At 35.1% G+C, this 17,342-nt stretch overlaps 1 protein-coding gene across 2 annotated transcripts in view; it reads right to left on the reverse strand.

Moving 5' to 3' along the window:
• Positions 1-17,342, reverse strand: part of LOC148821849 (striated muscle preferentially expressed protein kinase-like) — a 137,725-nt gene that overhangs the window by 29,481 nt on the left and 90,902 nt on the right. For both annotated transcript variants that reach the window (XM_088930236.1, XM_088930237.1), the window contains exons 12-21: positions 16,908-17,097; positions 14,805-15,034; positions 13,397-13,516; positions 12,091-12,195; positions 10,584-10,790; positions 9,971-10,094; positions 9,265-9,437; positions 7,502-7,614; positions 5,233-5,401; positions 1,617-1,716 (exon numbers count right to left, since the gene is read on the reverse strand). In XM_088930236.1, coding sequence (XP_088786362.1) covers positions 1,617-1,716; positions 5,233-5,401; positions 7,502-7,614; positions 9,265-9,437; positions 9,971-10,094; positions 10,584-10,790; positions 12,091-12,195; positions 13,397-13,516; positions 14,805-15,034; positions 16,908-17,097 — 1,531 coding nt within the window. The remainder of the gene's footprint in view (positions 1-1,616; positions 1,717-5,232; positions 5,402-7,501; positions 7,615-9,264; positions 9,438-9,970; positions 10,095-10,583; positions 10,791-12,090; positions 12,196-13,396; positions 13,517-14,804; positions 15,035-16,907; positions 17,098-17,342) is intronic.

Raw genomic sequence — 17,342 nt, forward strand, 5'->3', positions numbered from 1 at the left:
ATAAATGCAAAAAGAATTAGGTGACCAGGACAAAAACAGAGCTAGGACCAACTAATGTAGGAAGTCACCCCATTCCAATGATATTCCATTTTATAGAATTACAAAGGATTTATATAGTTTTTAAATTAATATTTTTTAATGAAATCCTGAAATCCTTTTAACCCATCAACTGATTTTTTTTCCAATCTTTGCAGACCTTTGACCTCAAGCCCTGTCAATCCACACTGCTCAAAAATCATCAAAGATATTTTTTGTTAAGCCAGTACAATGTAGCTTTGGCTTTGTTCTTTGGGTCATTGTCCTGCGGAAAGGTCAATTTTCATCCCTGTTTTAGGTCTTTAGCTGACTGAAGCAGGTTTTTCTGTATAAGTACAAAGTACAGATGTGCCTGTACTTTGCTCATCCATTTTCCCCTGAAGCTTGACAGGTTCCCAGTTCCCGGTGATGAGAAAGAGCCCAATAACACAAAGCAACCACCGCCATGGTTGACAGCAGGAGTGGTGTTCGCTGAGTGTGTTGCACTGTGTTGAGTTTGTGCCAAATGTAACACTTTTAGGACAAAATGTTTTTAGGACAAATCAGGACAATTTTGCTGCACATTTAAATGTTTGGACAATGATCCAATGCACAAAGCCAAAGCTACAGTGGAGTCTTGACTTAAATTCTATAGAGAATCCGTGGAAGAAAACTTGAAAACTGCTGTACAAGTGATCCACCAACAATTTGCACCAGCAAATCTACAGTACCAAGAAGAATGGACAAAAAGGCTTGTGTGCATAGTTTGTAGAGATTTATCCAAAAAAGACTTGCAGCTGTAATCACTGTCAATGGTGCTTTCATCAAATATTGAGTATATATGTCTGAATATTTATGCAATCAGCATAACTGATTTCTCTTTGGTTTTCCCTGACATTTACTAACCTGTTTCATTCTAAGAAAGCTGTAATTGGAGCTTTCAGGTTTTAATTCAGGTTTTGAATTAAACATAACTGTAATTTTACAAAATGGGACACTATAGGAAGGGTCTGGATGCTTTTACAAGGCAGTTAATAATAATCATATTGTGTTCCTTTTGTCTTTATATCTTTCTCCACATATAATTTTTGAAATACTATATAACCCACTAAATGTCTCATATGATGTTTTTGTAATGCTAGATACTTGATTGAACAAGGAGATTCAACATTAACTGGCCAAACACTGAACACAAATTGTTTACTCTACTTTATCTGTAAAACTAACATAATCTGATTTATTTGTTCAACACAGTGTAGTACAGACAAATTAAAATGGCTGCTAGTGGCAGATTGGAGTAGAAATTATCAGGCTGAATTTTCTGACACACTCTTAGACTGTAACATTTACTTAGTAGTTTACTTTAGTAATTTTTACAGATTTCAGAGCAGGGTTTTTTTTTCATTTTTTTGTTTTCTACGTGCTTGTGTATTCTCAAGGTATTTTTCAAGTTAGTTGTTGTTATGCTCTTGAAATGTTTCATAGAAGAATGAGAAGAAATGGCTAAGAATCATTCCTTAGATGTTTCAAACAGTTGCTTGGAAGATCATTAAAAATAAATTGCCCTTGTTGATCTCCGCCTTCATTCAAGGATGACTCACCTTCCAATCTCTTTGTGCACGTCATAGTAATCAGTCAGTCTGCGCATCTTCCTCAGAATAGTCTCCTCGTCCTCCATCTGCTCCTCCTTTTCCATTTTAGCTGCGTGGTCACAAATTGAAAAGTTAGAAATTGCTTTAAAAGGGGGGTTAAATAAGACAGTTTTTCACCAGCTTCACTGAAAATATTTTTTAACCTAGCTGCAACAAAAGGTAACTGTCTTTCCAAATGCTTAAAATGCTAAGGCACATTAGCTTGTGCCTTAGTATGATTAATTATAGTCAAGCGTTTCTTAAAATGCAATTCAGAAGATCTACTGTACAATTAAGCTTCTGGGTGTTACTGTTTTCATCTACAAAGAAGAAAGAACATTTATTCCATATTTCTGTTTATGTTCAAGGCATTTTTAAGAATAGATTTAAGATAAAAGCCTAGATAAAACCATTTTTTAAATAAACATAATTTCAATATATTCTGTGTATTACAGAAAAAAGTTAATTACTACACTCCATAAACTACAGTATATACACAATGTCAATGTGTCCCATTTTCCAAAACCAGGCTCTTAAAGGTTAATCCTCCATCTCAGCAGTTCTCAGTCCTGGTCTTGGAGTATTTCTGTGTCTGTTTTTTTTCTAACTTGAGCCTTAATCACCAGTATTAATTGCTGCCAGTAATTGATCAGCTGCTTGATTTTTCTGCACTCAGGTTTTGGTTTCATAAATACTCCAGTACAGGTCCTGGATGATCTCTGTGTTTGAATAGCAAATGATTAGTGAAAATTACCAGATGCTATAAAGCCATATCTGATAGAGAAAGGACTATTTTGCTCCTTCAAAGCTCACTTATTACTTTTTATTACTAAGATTGAAAAAAATCTTCAACACTGAAAATAGACAACAAAAGAATGTGGATTCAGAATAGAAGCAAGTTTGGTCCAGAATTAATACATTGTATTAGTTACTGTGAAGATTGCTGTAATGTTTAAACATTGTGCATACAGTATATATATATTGCAATTCAATGAGGGGAAAAATTATATCTGAAATGTGCTCAAAATACAATACAAGTAGAGAAAGAAAACTCATAAATAACTCATACAGTACATACTGTATCATACATTAAATACAATGTGAAGAAGGTGGGTGCTCTTCTGGAACCACCCTGTTCTAGATTTGATACTCCTTTAGCCTTTTAGCCTTCGAGTTTTTCGATTTTAAATGTGTTGTGTATTTGGAAGCAACAGGTGGTACAGTAAGTCTCAGCTTATTGTTTTAGAAGCTGTGTGGACCGCTCTATCTAGCTGTTTCCTCTCCTCAGTCACTATGTACCCAAACCAGACTATCACAGAAAAAGGTTACACACTCTTAACTGTTGTTGTATAAAAACAGACCGTGACTTCCTGAGATGCTCATTGTTGTAATTCATTAGTGTCACTTCTGAAATCAAAGATGACCTTTTTGATTTAATCAACATTGAGCTGAAGATTGTTTTGACTGCACTAGCACAGTGACCTCCTTCCTGTACAGTGATTCTTCTTTTTTTTTTGTTATTAGCCCTGCCAGAGTAGCATAATCTGCAAACTTGATTAATTTCACAGGTTTGGTAGTAGATACACAGTCATTAGTATACAAGAAGTACAGATGTGGTGATAGCAGGGGGACACCTGTTTTTTAAAACCAATGGCAGTGAGTACTTCTGGTGTGGTTTGCCTCCTGCCTGATAAAAAAAAAAATTAGGATCCAGGAACACATTGATTTATGTACACCCATGTCAATTAGCTTATGAAAGAGGCTCTCGAGTATTATTGTATTAAAGGTCGAGATGTAGTCTACACACAAGTCCCGTGTGTATGTGCTAGGGTCATCAAGGTGCCGTAAATGGAAGGGAGGCACAGACCTGTTAGCTCTGTAAGCAAATTGTTGCATGTCTATCTGAGTGTTGGACAGATATTTACGTACTAGCTGTTCGAACACTTTTATACTGGCTGATTTCAGAGCCACCAGCCAGTAATCTTTTAAACATGTGACATTCAAATTCTTTGGCACCAGATTCATAACATCAGACTTAAAACATGGGGAACCCCTAGACTATTGCAGTTGCACATTAAATACCCCAATGTGTATCTCACCTCAGATAGTGAGAATGGATGGCAGCAGATCTGCACATGATTTTAAACTTGCAGCTGCAACATGATCTGGGCCCCCAGCTCTCCTGCCATTTTGTTTATGAAGCAGATATCTAACCTCATGTTCACTGATAAAGGGAGGAGAAGAGAGTTCTAGAGGTGAGTTAAATATTTTTTGAAGGCAGTGCTGTACCTCAAATCTACCATAGAATTAATTTAATTTGTTTGGGAGCTCCTGATCATCACTATTCTCCTTAAAGGGTGAGAACACAGATTAAAATTAGAAGATTTTTTAAGGATCTTCAGATGCTATAAAGTTTAAGGTACTGTATAGTCAGACTTTCTCTATAAAACACACCCAAATAGCCAGGTAAATAAAATATCACTTTAGTGTGCTGATTAGTAGACATCTCGTGCCATACTGTTCTTGCAGTACAAGGTGCAAAATAAAAAAAGAAAACATAGAGCTAGCCTCAGGTTCATCTAGACAATAGAACAGAACCGCTATCTTATTTTCACTCAGAAAGGCGGTGCTGACTTGAAGTATTGAGACTTTAGCCAGTGCCATGACCCGAATTAAAAACTCTCAGTACTGCACCAGAGTTCAAGATTAGGTTTCACATCTTAGACAACACTGCAAGTTTTATTCTTGACTAATCAGCAGTGTAGGGAAAGCAACACTGAGTAAGCCCTGATAGATTCAGCAACTGACTCACTGATATCATTTACAGAAAAGGTGAATCAATGTGGGCTACCACCTAGAGAGCTCAGAAACCACTATATAAACTGGGGAATTGGCAATTCTTATTAACATTTTACAGAGTAGATATATAAATAGCCTGAGCAGAACTAAACATTGCATAACAGCATCTTAAAACTTACAGTATAGGCCCATTTTAAATGGAATCTACAGGGTATATGTCAGTGGCAAAGGAGAAAAATAATTTTTCTGTAAGAAAAATGAATGGGGACTTTTAGAAAAAAGTATGCATTAAGCTAACACACATAATCATGCAAAATATATAATATCATCATGGAATAACACACACAAATGGATCAGATGCTAGTGGTAGGGCAACTAAAGATAGAACCTGCATAGTAATGCTGGAATTGTTACATGTGGTTGTGTAGGTATTCGAGGTAATAGATAGGAGTTCAAAGAGATAGAGTTTTTTTTGTTTTCTGTACTCTGTTTGGTATTATTTGTTTTAATTTCAATAGAGCTAGGGACCTATGTTAGTTTTACACCTGAGAGAGAACTTTATGTGTTATTATCTCGAACAGCCATCCTGAACTGGGGACCTTCCACAATACATGCATGTCATCTTTTCTATAAGTAATTAATTAAAAAACAAAAATGTATGCAGCATTCTTCTTTCTCATTAGAAAATATATTTCAAAGATCAAGATCAGGCTTTTGGTCAATAATGTGAATGCCCAATATAAACCTACAGTCGACGCACACTGTTTCCTGCAGTTAGGCCCCTTACCTGTGTGAACAGTGAGTTCTGCCTTGCAAGACACAGAGCCTGCCAGGTTCTTGGCAGTGCAGGTATACACCGCTGAGTCCTCCTCTCTCGTGCTGAGGATGACCAGGGAACACTCATTGTCATCATACACAAAGGTGAAGTGACTGCTCTCTGCCAGGAGGATGTCATTCTGAAACAAAAATATCATACTAAGTTATCTGTTACCATCCATTGTTTCCAGACCCTGTTTTACTAATTAGGTAGTTAATTAATAATCTTGCAGGAGGAAATGGTGTTTCGTTAATGCAACTACTTGTGTTAATGATGATCATTAGATTTAGTATTTTATGGAGGATTGTCACACGTCAAGGCCATATTGTTGATGCCATTAAAAATCAATTTCAAGAAAGGTGGTAATCTAATATTCTTTTATTATGTGAACAGCATCTATATAAACCATTGTGTTACATCATTGTTTCTAACGATTTTTTTTTATTTGGTACTTTGGAGAAATGACTACTATAAAATGGAGTCAATCAATATGTCTAAAGAAGACATAAATCTTGTTACCTGAAAAATATTTCAAAGGACTAATGTGCTTTCCTTTTAGCAATGTAATCAATATGCAAACAACCAAGTCCTGTAAACCGAATGTCAGCATTTTCCAGACAAAAGTAGACAATTTAATTTAATTAAAATCTGTCTTGAATTTATATGAAATTGTACTTTCCTTTTTAAGTCTGGATGGCTAGGATAAGCAAAAGAAATAACAGGATGTAGTGGAAAAAAGAATGTGTTATATTTTGTTGGTGTTTAAAATTATATCAATTGAATTATATAAGCTTTGCTAGCAATCCTAAGTTGAATAAGATAAAAGAGGGTCAAACATGACCAAGGAAACTAAGGTAAACCATTTCTTTTCTTAAAGAAATAGTCAGCTGTCCCCTGGAATCTAGAACAGCTTGTATTGCCTATGATTCTGTTGGGTGTATAATGAGTTAATCTTTTTCTGTATACAGTAAAATGGCAATACTTCAATTGCTACAGACTGAAACAGCTCATGGCAGGACAGCAGAGCAAAATAGAATTCTAATGAAAGTTGCTAGAGTGACGCACAACCCATAACCAGTGCTCTCACTCAAAAGTAAACAGAATAAAATTAATACAAGATCAGCAGAACTGCTGGGACATTTTCTGGAATAAACTCAAAGCTTGTTGAGAAGTTGTAAAAGCCTTGGAGCTAGGAGGCTGCAGTGTAAGGAGGTGGTTTTGGAACTGAGGTTAGGGCACATGTACAGTATGTACTGTGCAATCCCTGTAAAATGGTGTAATCCCTAAAGAAAATTAGACAGTGGTCGGGCTGTGCTGAAAAGATATATGGCTTCAATCAGCAACTAACACAGACAGATAAAAGGGAGTGCAGAAAGAGAGCCTTGAAAAGTGTGGGAGTTCTCTGAATGTGAATGAAGGAACCCTTACTGCAAGCATCAACCAAGATTGTGTTTTCTTCTCTCTAATCACCGTGTTGCATGACTATTTCAGAGATACATTATCTGGCAGGTGTTTCTGAATGGTGGGGGTTAAATATGGATTGTTTTGTCTCTGTCTGATTTATTTTGGCAAGGACCGTATTCCAAGATAAGAAGTGAGACTTTTTGAGGTGTATAAAAACATACTGACCTTGGACTTTATCAATTCGACCACTCGTTCACTTACTGGTCAGAAATCGCAAGCTCTGTTCTTGTTGGCAGCTATTTACTTTCCCACAGGATTTGTGTTCCCAATAGAGTTTCACCCTTGTAGTTTGTAATCAAACGACACTAATGCAAGCTTTTGTTGGTGTAGTTTGAGGGAAAAAAAGCTGGACATTATTGCCTTGTACGTTTGTGTTAAGTATGTGAGCATGGAGTAAAGATAAAATTCTACTTTGTCTTTATGTTGTTAACAACATTTTTAGGAGCTGGATATGGATCTTATTTTCTCTTTCTTTGTTTGACTGGTTTTCAAAGATGCAACAGGAGGTACAGTATAATCCTACATGTCTGCAACTCTTTATTTGCAAGGAGTTATTACTAAACTCATTTTTTCTAGTCTGCGTGCTGTGAATACTTTGGAAATTCAAAAGCCTTATACTGTATACATTGAAAGCATTCATGCAAATTACAAATTTAACATGCTTTCAAGACCTAAATTTAAATACCCATGAAATTCAGGTGTATTTCATCGACTTGCTCTGCAAAAACTAGAAACCAAGACAAAAATATAGGTAAATATAGGTAACAAAAATTACCTTATACCACAAGATGTCTGGAATGGGCTTTCCTTCAACTACTACAGCAAATCGCGGTGTCTCTCCTACATTCACATCCACATCCTCCATGATGGATTCAAAGCTTGGGGCCACTGAAATTAAATTGCAAGTTGTGTTGTAATCAGTTTGATGTATCTGAAATTAAGACAACATCTTCTAGGAAAGGATGAAGAAAGAATGACGGGAAGACTAACACATTCTGATTTTATTATATTTTTTTCTTTTCATTGGGTTGCTCAAAAACGTTTGCTAGTTTTATTCGGGGTTTACACACCTCTTCACTTGTGTTGTATGTATTATTTAAATGCAGGAACGTTTGACATTGTCTAACAGAGTTTGATTAGAACATAGTTAAAATTGAACAAATTGATATAATTTGAAAACATATAGGGTGGCATGGTGGCACAGTCAGTATTGCTGCCTTGCTGTGCTGGGGCCTTTGGTTCAGTACCAGACTTGGGGATGTGTGGAGTTTGAATGTTCCCCCCATGTTCCTGTGGGTTTCCTCTGGTTGCTCTGGTTTACTCCTACAGTCCAAAGACATACTAGTTGGTTAATTGGCTCCTGGGAAAACTGGCCCTGGTGTGAGTGTATGTGTGTGCTTGTGTCTGTGTGTGCCCTGCAATGGACTGGTCTCCAAGGTGTATCCTGCCTTGCACCCGTTGCTTTCTCAGATAGGCTCCAGCTCCCCCCCACAGCCGGAATTGGATAAAGCGGTTAGAAAATGGATGAATGGATTTTAACTGACAGGTTCATTTAATGCAATTTTAAATTACTCTATTAATTCCAACTACCAGTATCTCGCATTGCTTAAAAACTATTAATCATACTGAACTGGCATGCATAAATATAATAATACATTTTATGTGTACAGCTGTTTTCAATTCTTCTTTGTGTTATTTTTTATTAATACACGTATTTATTGATAATTTAATAATTTTAGTAAGACCAGAATTTTAGAATGCATCAAATCCGAAAACAAATTATCCTAAAATATATAATTCATAATCTATTTATAATTTATTAGAAAAAATGTCCCATATGTCCTCCTCTGCATTTACAGTAATTGCATTCCTCAAACATTTTAAAGAGTCCCCATGAACAATATAAAGTGAAGGGTGACATGCAAAATAAAACAAAATAAAAACTTAATGTTCAGTTTATATGGAATACCTGAACTTTCAGATATACAAGCAGCAACACAACTAGAAATCACATGGATTCAGGTCAAAATGATGATGAAAATCAGTGACCATTTTCTTTTTTTTTAGCTGGGTAAGAAAAAAAAGGTTGTGCTCCTAAATCCATATACAGTATAATAAAAAAACGTCCTATGTACAAATTGGTAGTTTAGACATATTCTGAAATATTTTAAAATTTACATTTTTATCTGATACATTTCTATCAGTCCAAAACCTCCCAGAATTTGTGTTTGATTTAAAAAGGTGGAATAAGATTGAAATATTAGAACTTCCAACACTGTTTTGATGGACTTAAAAACAAGATAAAGTATTATTCAGAATGCACATGTACTGTAAGAGTCTTTGAGTGAAGGATACAACTTCACCTTCCAAATAACAAAGTTTCACAAGGTAATGTTTAATCCACTATACAGAAGAGACCCACCCTAATTTTGAAATTAATATTAAAGGATTAAAAATCATTGACATTGTCACTTAAGCTACCCATGTGAAGGACACTACACAATGCATGCCGCATGCTTGACAATATGAGGGCCTCACCAGCCATTTCCAGACTCATTGAGCAGCTGTCACTACCATACTGGTTGCTGGCTGTACAGATGAGTTCTCCTACATTGGTGCTCCTCACACGCAGTATCCTCAAAGTGTGCTGGTCGTCATCAGGCATGCTCATTTCAAACAACCCTGGTTTGTTCACCAGCACACAGCCATTCCTATAATAATGAGAGACCATCAATAAACAGATAGTAATGTATTTATTCTGGCTTATGTATCGAAGAAGTAAAAGGAAAGCACAACAATATTTGACATTCCAGCCATGTATGGAAAATTGATCATAATTGTCAAAATGTTTTGAACACAAAAATTCTACCCACTCGCCAGAACGGAAATTCTTAATCCATTCAGTTAGGCACAGGAAAACTCTGACAAACAGTAAATGTTCAGGAAGTGAAACATTTTGAATTTGTTATTGGTAGTGGGATGAATCATTGATTCAAGTGGACTTTCATATGATATTATCCCTCATAATATTTCTCCATATAGTGGAGAAAATGTACAGTGTTTGCCAAGAAAACTACAGCAGTATCATCCATACTTTTATCCATGAAGTACCGTACATAATGTACTTGAAGAATCAAAATAAAATTATTATTATTATTATGCTTTCATGGTTGTAGAAAAAAGAAGTAAATAAAGACAAATTTCTACTGGTAGACAAGATAAACTATGAAGACACTTCACTTGCCTTTTCCAGGTGACACCGGCGTGAACATGGTTGAGGGTGACAGTAATGTAGGCTGATTGGTTCTCTACCACATACACCACATCAGGTTTATCAATGATAACTGGAGCTTCCTCAAAATATGGGCCTAAGTATAGCAAGATGAACAAGCATAAGTCAAATCAAGATCTGTCACTCAAAGCGTTTCAGCAATCAGCGAGAATAAAACTTAGAAGTGGTATTTTCTTATGCATTTAGTCTTGAAATAATCAATAGATATTACTTTTAATAATTGTGAAATCATGTACAGTCATTAATTTATTGTCTCTGCTACACGTCTGCCTGTTCTATATTTTAGCCATTATATCATTTAAGGTTTCAAGGTATACAATTTAGGATTTCAGTTTTCTTTGCTAAAAAAGTATATAACAATTTAAAGCAGAGAGGGGTATCTACTATTCAAGCATCAGTAGGTGCACATTCATTTACTTTACTTTATGCTCTCAAGCATTAAAGTAAGGAAGAATCCATCCTACTTTGACCCCATTAGTATCCTCAAGACAATGTATAGCAGGTACAGTAAGGCAGACTTTTGTCTTGGATCTTGTCTCTAAATGCTGTTGTGTGCTTCCTCTACCTCTGTCCACAAGCTGCAAAGCCTCAGTTGGTGGAGAAGGCTTGCTATAGGATTTGCTGGTGGCTGATAGGACCCTGAAGGCATAGAGTACCCCTTTGGAGAGTGAGTGGACCGTGTATGATGTATCTTTTACATTGGAGGCCACAATGGTCCACTGGTTTGTCCCCATTGCTTGTTGTTGAATAGCATATGTCAAAGAGCTGGGATCTGAAACCAAGAAAGGAATTGTATAAATTATAAATTTTTAGGAATTAAATATTGATCTTGGGGTAAAAAATGTCAAATTTTTTTGTCAAAATTGTCAAAATGCGAATGTTTAATCAGTAGGAGATAAAATATCAAAGCTTTGACAATCATATCCGCAATACAGGATTATTCCATGTTATTTTGTTCTGTTTTTCATATTCGGTATTTTCTGTTATGAAACATACAGTACATTCAATAATTAAATATGTGCGTGATGATTATTGTTTAAAAACTGTTGCAAAATCTTGTATTATTGTAATTTTCCTTTAAAATGGGTGCAACACTATGAAACTATTGCAATGTCAGCAGGTTTGGTTCTCTTATGTCAACTGATAAACTAATTGCACACATTATGGTATTTTTCTTGTTGGTATAATTAGGGAATTTACTTTTGTATACAGTATCGGTGAGTTTGAAACTGTCATTTCTGATGAAGTTCCACCTACAAGTAAACCTGCCATAACTCAATGTGCAACGCTGGACAATACATTTTTTCTTAACTACAAATGTGAGAAAAAAATGTATATTTTTACAAAATTATGAACTTCCATTTTACATAAATTATAGGATATTATTGCACTTTAGAATATCTCCATTTTCATTGTGTAGTGATATTTGGCTAGACTAGATATTTGGTATAAAATTCTACAAGTTTAGTAGCTCAGGAACCAATTGTCATCTGTTGTATTTTGTTTTTTCCACTTATTTCCCCTACATCATTAGGCACCTTCAGACTGCTGATTTCTCTTATTGTAAAGCATTCTGTGTTCCATTTTCCATATTTCAACTTTTTTTACCTAATACATTAAAAATAAAATTAATGAAAATATTAGCACTTTCTGCTGTGATCTGTTTGTGTTAATTGTATTTTTGTAACTTTAGAGCTTTCATCTGATTATCCAGTTTTTCCAAATATGTAAAAGATAATATCAGCTTTGTGATAAATATTAACCTTTAATGTTAAGAGGAAGAGAGTGTTAGGTGACAGCTCAAAAGAAACTAAGGAAATGTCACTGTGCTTTTTACCCGACAGACTAAAAATAGAATTGCCTGCTACTTTATGAAGAAGATAACTGAAGGGAAATCATCAAGCCTTCCTCCTAAGAAAAGTGCCAATATATTCTTGCATTAGAAACTTTCCCCCAACAAAATAACTGTTAGAATACCGTGTAGGGGAATTAAAGCTCATAGACTGAGGGTTTTATTATTTAAATGTAGTTACTGTAAGTAGAAGTGTTAATGAAAGTGTATAGAGCTGTACCTATCGAAGGATCCAGCTTCTTGGGTTTCTTCCACTTCAAGGAGATGGTCTTGCCAGTGATTGCTTCAACAACAGGAGCCCCATCTGGGGGATCAGGAAGGACATCTGCAAACATCCAGAAACAAATTAGACTATGTACCAAATCTACTCTGGTGAGCTAATGTAGATAATAATTCTTCCCCTCTTATACACAGGCAAGCATGCATACACTCTCTGTTTATCCATAACAAAGCTAAAAAACCCAAAAGGATTCATTATTCATTATTCAGTTGTTTTATGACAATCTGGAGGAATTTTGAATGCACACTGAACTGAGGAATAGGGAATTATCAATATCAAAGTAAGGAAGGTATTGGTTTGGAATGTGCTACAAGAGGATTAAAAGACAAGGTTTATTTTTTTTATTTAATAAGGACTTCACAATTCTAATTAAATCTACATTCATTCTCACAAACTATAACATGTATACTGAGAGCCATTAAAAGCGCTACTGCTTTTAATATTGATGCATTTTTGTTGCTTCACAGAATAGAAAACACATTTATAAAATATATTTTTTTCTGTATCCTTCATATTCTTTAATTTCACATCAACAATTATTTTTTTCAATTAGGATTTAACTTCAGCAATTTAGAAAATTTCTTCATAGTTTCACAATAGGTTTTTTTCTATTTGGCTTTTGTGATGTTAGATTTTTACTGTAAAAATGGCAAATTAGCACCGCACGGTCTTTGAAAATAGCATATCTTTTTTATATTGCATCATCTGAAAAATGGTCTTTAGAATGGGTTGCTGAATTGGGATTTATTAATACACTGTTTTGCAGGAGAGGTTGTTTTAGTGCTTATGATATATAGTTATGGTGTTTTGTTTTGATTTTGTTGCTAAAAGTTGTTATTGTGTTTGTTGTTTCTGAAGGGTAGCATCATTTTTTTTTCCTTTTTTCAAAAAATAGTTTCATCCTTGTGAATAATTTAATGGTTGGGCTCAGTGGACTCTGAAGCTCACTTGCATGTGCAATACTTTGTGAAACAATGAAAAAATATGAGTTTTATGATAGGTATTGTAACGGCATAGTCTTTATGACTCTATTGCTGAGCATTAGGGGGTTAAAAAGCAAAACAATAACTTCTCTTCAACAATTCAGGAGCAAAACATACAGTACATCAGATTGTACTAAATGAAGAAATTTCTAGGACTCATTACTCTTCTACAGACTCAAAACTGGTAATCGCATCAACATTCTATATCAGAAATGGCTGGAAGCAAGTGAGTTTAATGAACCGAGCAGTCTGGTTTCACTTACCTGTCACATATAAATGGGCATAACACGTGGCCTTCCCCACCTTGTTTGAAATGACACTTTTATAGACACCGCCATGAGAATGGGTGACTGAGCGGATAACCAAGCTATGGATGTCTCTGTCTGTATTGAAGAAAGTGTCGAACATGGAGAATATTAGCAGCAGGGAGAAGATCAACAACAGGAGTGGCTAAATACTGTACATTATGAAGTAAAAAGTGCTGTTATATTATTTAAATCCAACTTTTACAGCACAAACATCAAGAACTGTGGTGGAAAAGCAGTTTTATAGTACTTTCAGTGGTTTTAGCCTACTTCTTACAGTCAATTTATACAGTCAATACATCTACAATAAGTCACAATTCAATGAGCTATAGTATCTGTATAAATGAACAAATCTGTATAAAGGTATATCCATATTCTCCTAACATAAAAGGGCAGCACATTTCCTTTAACTTAATGAGTAAACTATATTTACATGTCTGGATAATTAAGGCCAATAAATGACATCAACAGAAACTGTTTTATTGTCTAAGAAAGCCTTGGGTTTGTTTGACTGGAATGATATGCTTTTGATGAGTTATTGCACTTGCTGGGTGTCTTAGTCTTAATTTTGTTTCCAAAAACATAAAAGCATGCTGGTTGCTGGGCATGAATGAGTGAATCAAAATGTCAAGAAACATCAAAGGAGCTAATCATTTCTGTTTAATTTGATAAGATTGCAATGCAATAAATTATATATTGATATTTGATGTGTTCTAAAAGATTAAGGAGTACAGAAGTACAGAATATAAATTAGAATATACAGTTCAAAGTCATTAGACAGTGCAGATCAATTCAGAGATAATTAATTTTGGCAAACATTTATGGAACATTGGACAGACAGCATTTCTAGTGAACATAGTGTTCAATTAGCCATTGAGGAAAATGCAGATCATTGTTTATACAGTACAGTGATTTATAAAACTAATCAACCCTTCCAATTATGTCCTCTTTTTATTAATTGTATAAAAATGTATGTATGTATACATATTTTTAAAGTGAGTATTTTAATCAAAACTCGAATGCTCAAATTTACCCCTTTTATGGGTGAAAGAAGTTAAATATCAGTAAAAACTACAAAGAAAAATCAAAAACTAAAATAAGTTTATTGTATATATTGTATATAAGTATTCACTTCCTCTTCAATGACAAACCTTAATTAGTTTAGGTACACAAGAGGTACACATAAATACAAAATAAAGCCATAATTTGTTGAATTGCCCCAGTCTGTGTGCAACAGTAGTTGTTCACAGGCTTTCAGAATAAAAACGCTTATCTCTGCAAGGTCCCTGAAGTAGTGAGCTGACATGTATCATATGCAAGCAAAGGCACGGATCAAGAAATCAGTCAGATTGGAAAGTGCCCTTACACTGTGTCATCTTCCTGTCTTCTGTGCTGTCGATCTTCTCCCCATTGTGGAACCATGTGATGGTGGGGTATGGCAGACCAGCCACTTTGCACTTTAGAACAGCTTCCTTGCCCTCCACCACATCCAGGTCGTGCAGAGGTTTAACAAAGTCAGGCATGGTGAACCGCTCCACCTCACTCTCGGGCACCTCTGGTTCTTCAGGAATTGAGGGCATCTTTTCCAGCTTTGCACTGCAGAGTAAGAAGAATACAAAGAAGGTAGAAAAGTTGCCTTAGACCCAGACCAGTTGGGACTAACTACTATTTTGCATTAAATCTTGTAAGAAATGGGATTTTGGCCTTGATTTAATAACATATTCAACCCACCTACAATCTGCAGTGACAAATCATTGAAAATAACTTGATTGCAGCTTTTCTTTGCCAGACTTCTCTTGCTTCTGTTAAATGGAAACCCATTACCAAGTACAGAATTTGGGCTGTAATTTTAGATTAGCACAAGGAGATTTCTGATTGTTACCATAGAGATATACTGTTTTCCTATTACTTTTTGCAGAATAGCACAATCTAAGGCCCTGATTTAATTAGGCATGCAAGTAGTGAGAGCAGCTCTCTGGTGTTTTTGTCCCTTGGTCACACTAGGTGCTCTTCTCAGAAACTCAAAAGCTTCGTTATAGGTTTTGTTTTTAATGCATGTCCAAGAAAAGAAAAAATGTACTTGTTGATTATAACTAAGCATATTATAACGTCCTCCTTCAGTTCAGTTAATACTGCACATGTTCACATACTGTACAGTTACAGCTCATTGTATTTTCAGGTTGTGTCTTTATGTTAACAAGCAGCTACAGTCAGCCTGGTCATCTCAGTACTTTACCAACCTCAAAACCAACAAGTGCATCATTGCAGCTGGTCAGTCTAAAGATAATTTGTCTTAAATTGTTTCTTCATATAAATAAGCTGATCACTAGGGGTAACCCAGTGATACTGATCAGGGTGAGACTGGATTGATTGAGTTAGGATTAATTGTGCAATGCTGGTAACAGTGGATTTTAATAATTTATTTCTGAAATACTGTAGATCTTGTTGAGTGTTAGCAAATTACTAACACATGCATAATACATAAAACATGTATAAATGACTAATTAGTAAATATTAATTACTACAAGTAATAGGCAACTAGGCAGGCTTTGTACATGAACTATGCAGTATTTTATAAGTACTATTATGTCATTCATTCAGAAGTAACATACGGCTAGGAAGTGATTCCTAAAATAAAGCTGTACCACATTCTTATTTCTGTTTAGCAGTCCCTTTCCTATAATGGGTTAAGTAGTCTGCTAAATTATCAATTAATTTTAATTTTGAAAATATATCAAATCTTGTTTACTTTATTAATAACCTGGTTTATTTAATCCTTCTGTATTGAGATATATTTTCTAAAATAAAGCTGTACCACAGTCTTCTTTCTGTTTATCAGTCTCTTTCCTATAAAGGGTGAAGTAGTCTGCTAAATCATCAATTAATTTAATTTTGAAAATATATCAAAACTTGTTTACTTTATTAATAACCTGGTTTATTTAATCCTTTGTATTGCGATATCATTTCTTCTAGGCTCATTTTAAATCACTACACCTAATCAAATGCTTGCACAAATATCCCTGTGTGTGTTTTCTGAGTAAATAAAAATGCACGCTCCATCTAAAAACAATTGTATGTCATTGTCTTGCTTTTTTGTTTGAAAGTTTGCAAAACTTTCATACAAAAAAGCAAAAAACAAAGCGGAGAACTTTGAAGAAAAATTTAACCTGGCAAAGACGCGATTTAAACAATCTTAGAGGTGTTGGTTATATGACATGATATGAAAATTCACTTTTAGGAAGAGAAGTTACCACTGCATGTAAGGTTGGATCATTTGAGGTTCGACAAGATGTAGGTATAAGTCACTTTCAGTGTATTATGCTTAGATTTGTCAGGAGAGTGAGCTGCTTTTCTACTTCAAAGATCAAATTGGTGCAATGGTTTGCAGCGTGTAAAACCTCCCATGATTCAAATGTGCATGCAACAGGAGTATAATTTGTTTTCATATACTAAAAGGTATTGAGCATACATCTGTGAGGCGACTGCTGGGCGAGGCTCCTGCACATATAACTCCGCAGAGCACTCAGCTTCGCCATGTGTGTTCTTGGCAATGACCGTGTAGAAGCCCTCGTTCTCGTTGCTGACATGAGAGATGATTAAGGAGTGAAAACCACGATCCTTCAGGATTCGGATATTCTCACTTTCCTCCAGCGCTTGATCTGGGAAGGAAACAATTTTGCCCAGATTAAAGAAGCAATAAACCAGATATAAATCAGATATAAAAGTGCAATAAAGCAGATTTAGAGTGAATGCATAACATTTAAGATAAAGGTACCTAATTTAAGTGCACTGCAAGATTCTGTGGGAACCGATATATACAGTATGTATCAATACTTATGCTTATGTTTACAGAACCTACTGTAGTAGGAAAAGTGAGTTATTTTTACCAACCTTTCATCATAAG

This window comes from Atractosteus spatula, chromosome 13 (assembly GCF_055471065.1).
Source record: "Atractosteus spatula isolate fAtrSpa1 chromosome 13, fAtrSpa1.hap1, whole genome shotgun sequence".
Classification (NCBI taxonomy): Eukaryota; Metazoa; Chordata; class Actinopteri; order Semionotiformes; family Lepisosteidae; genus Atractosteus; species Atractosteus spatula.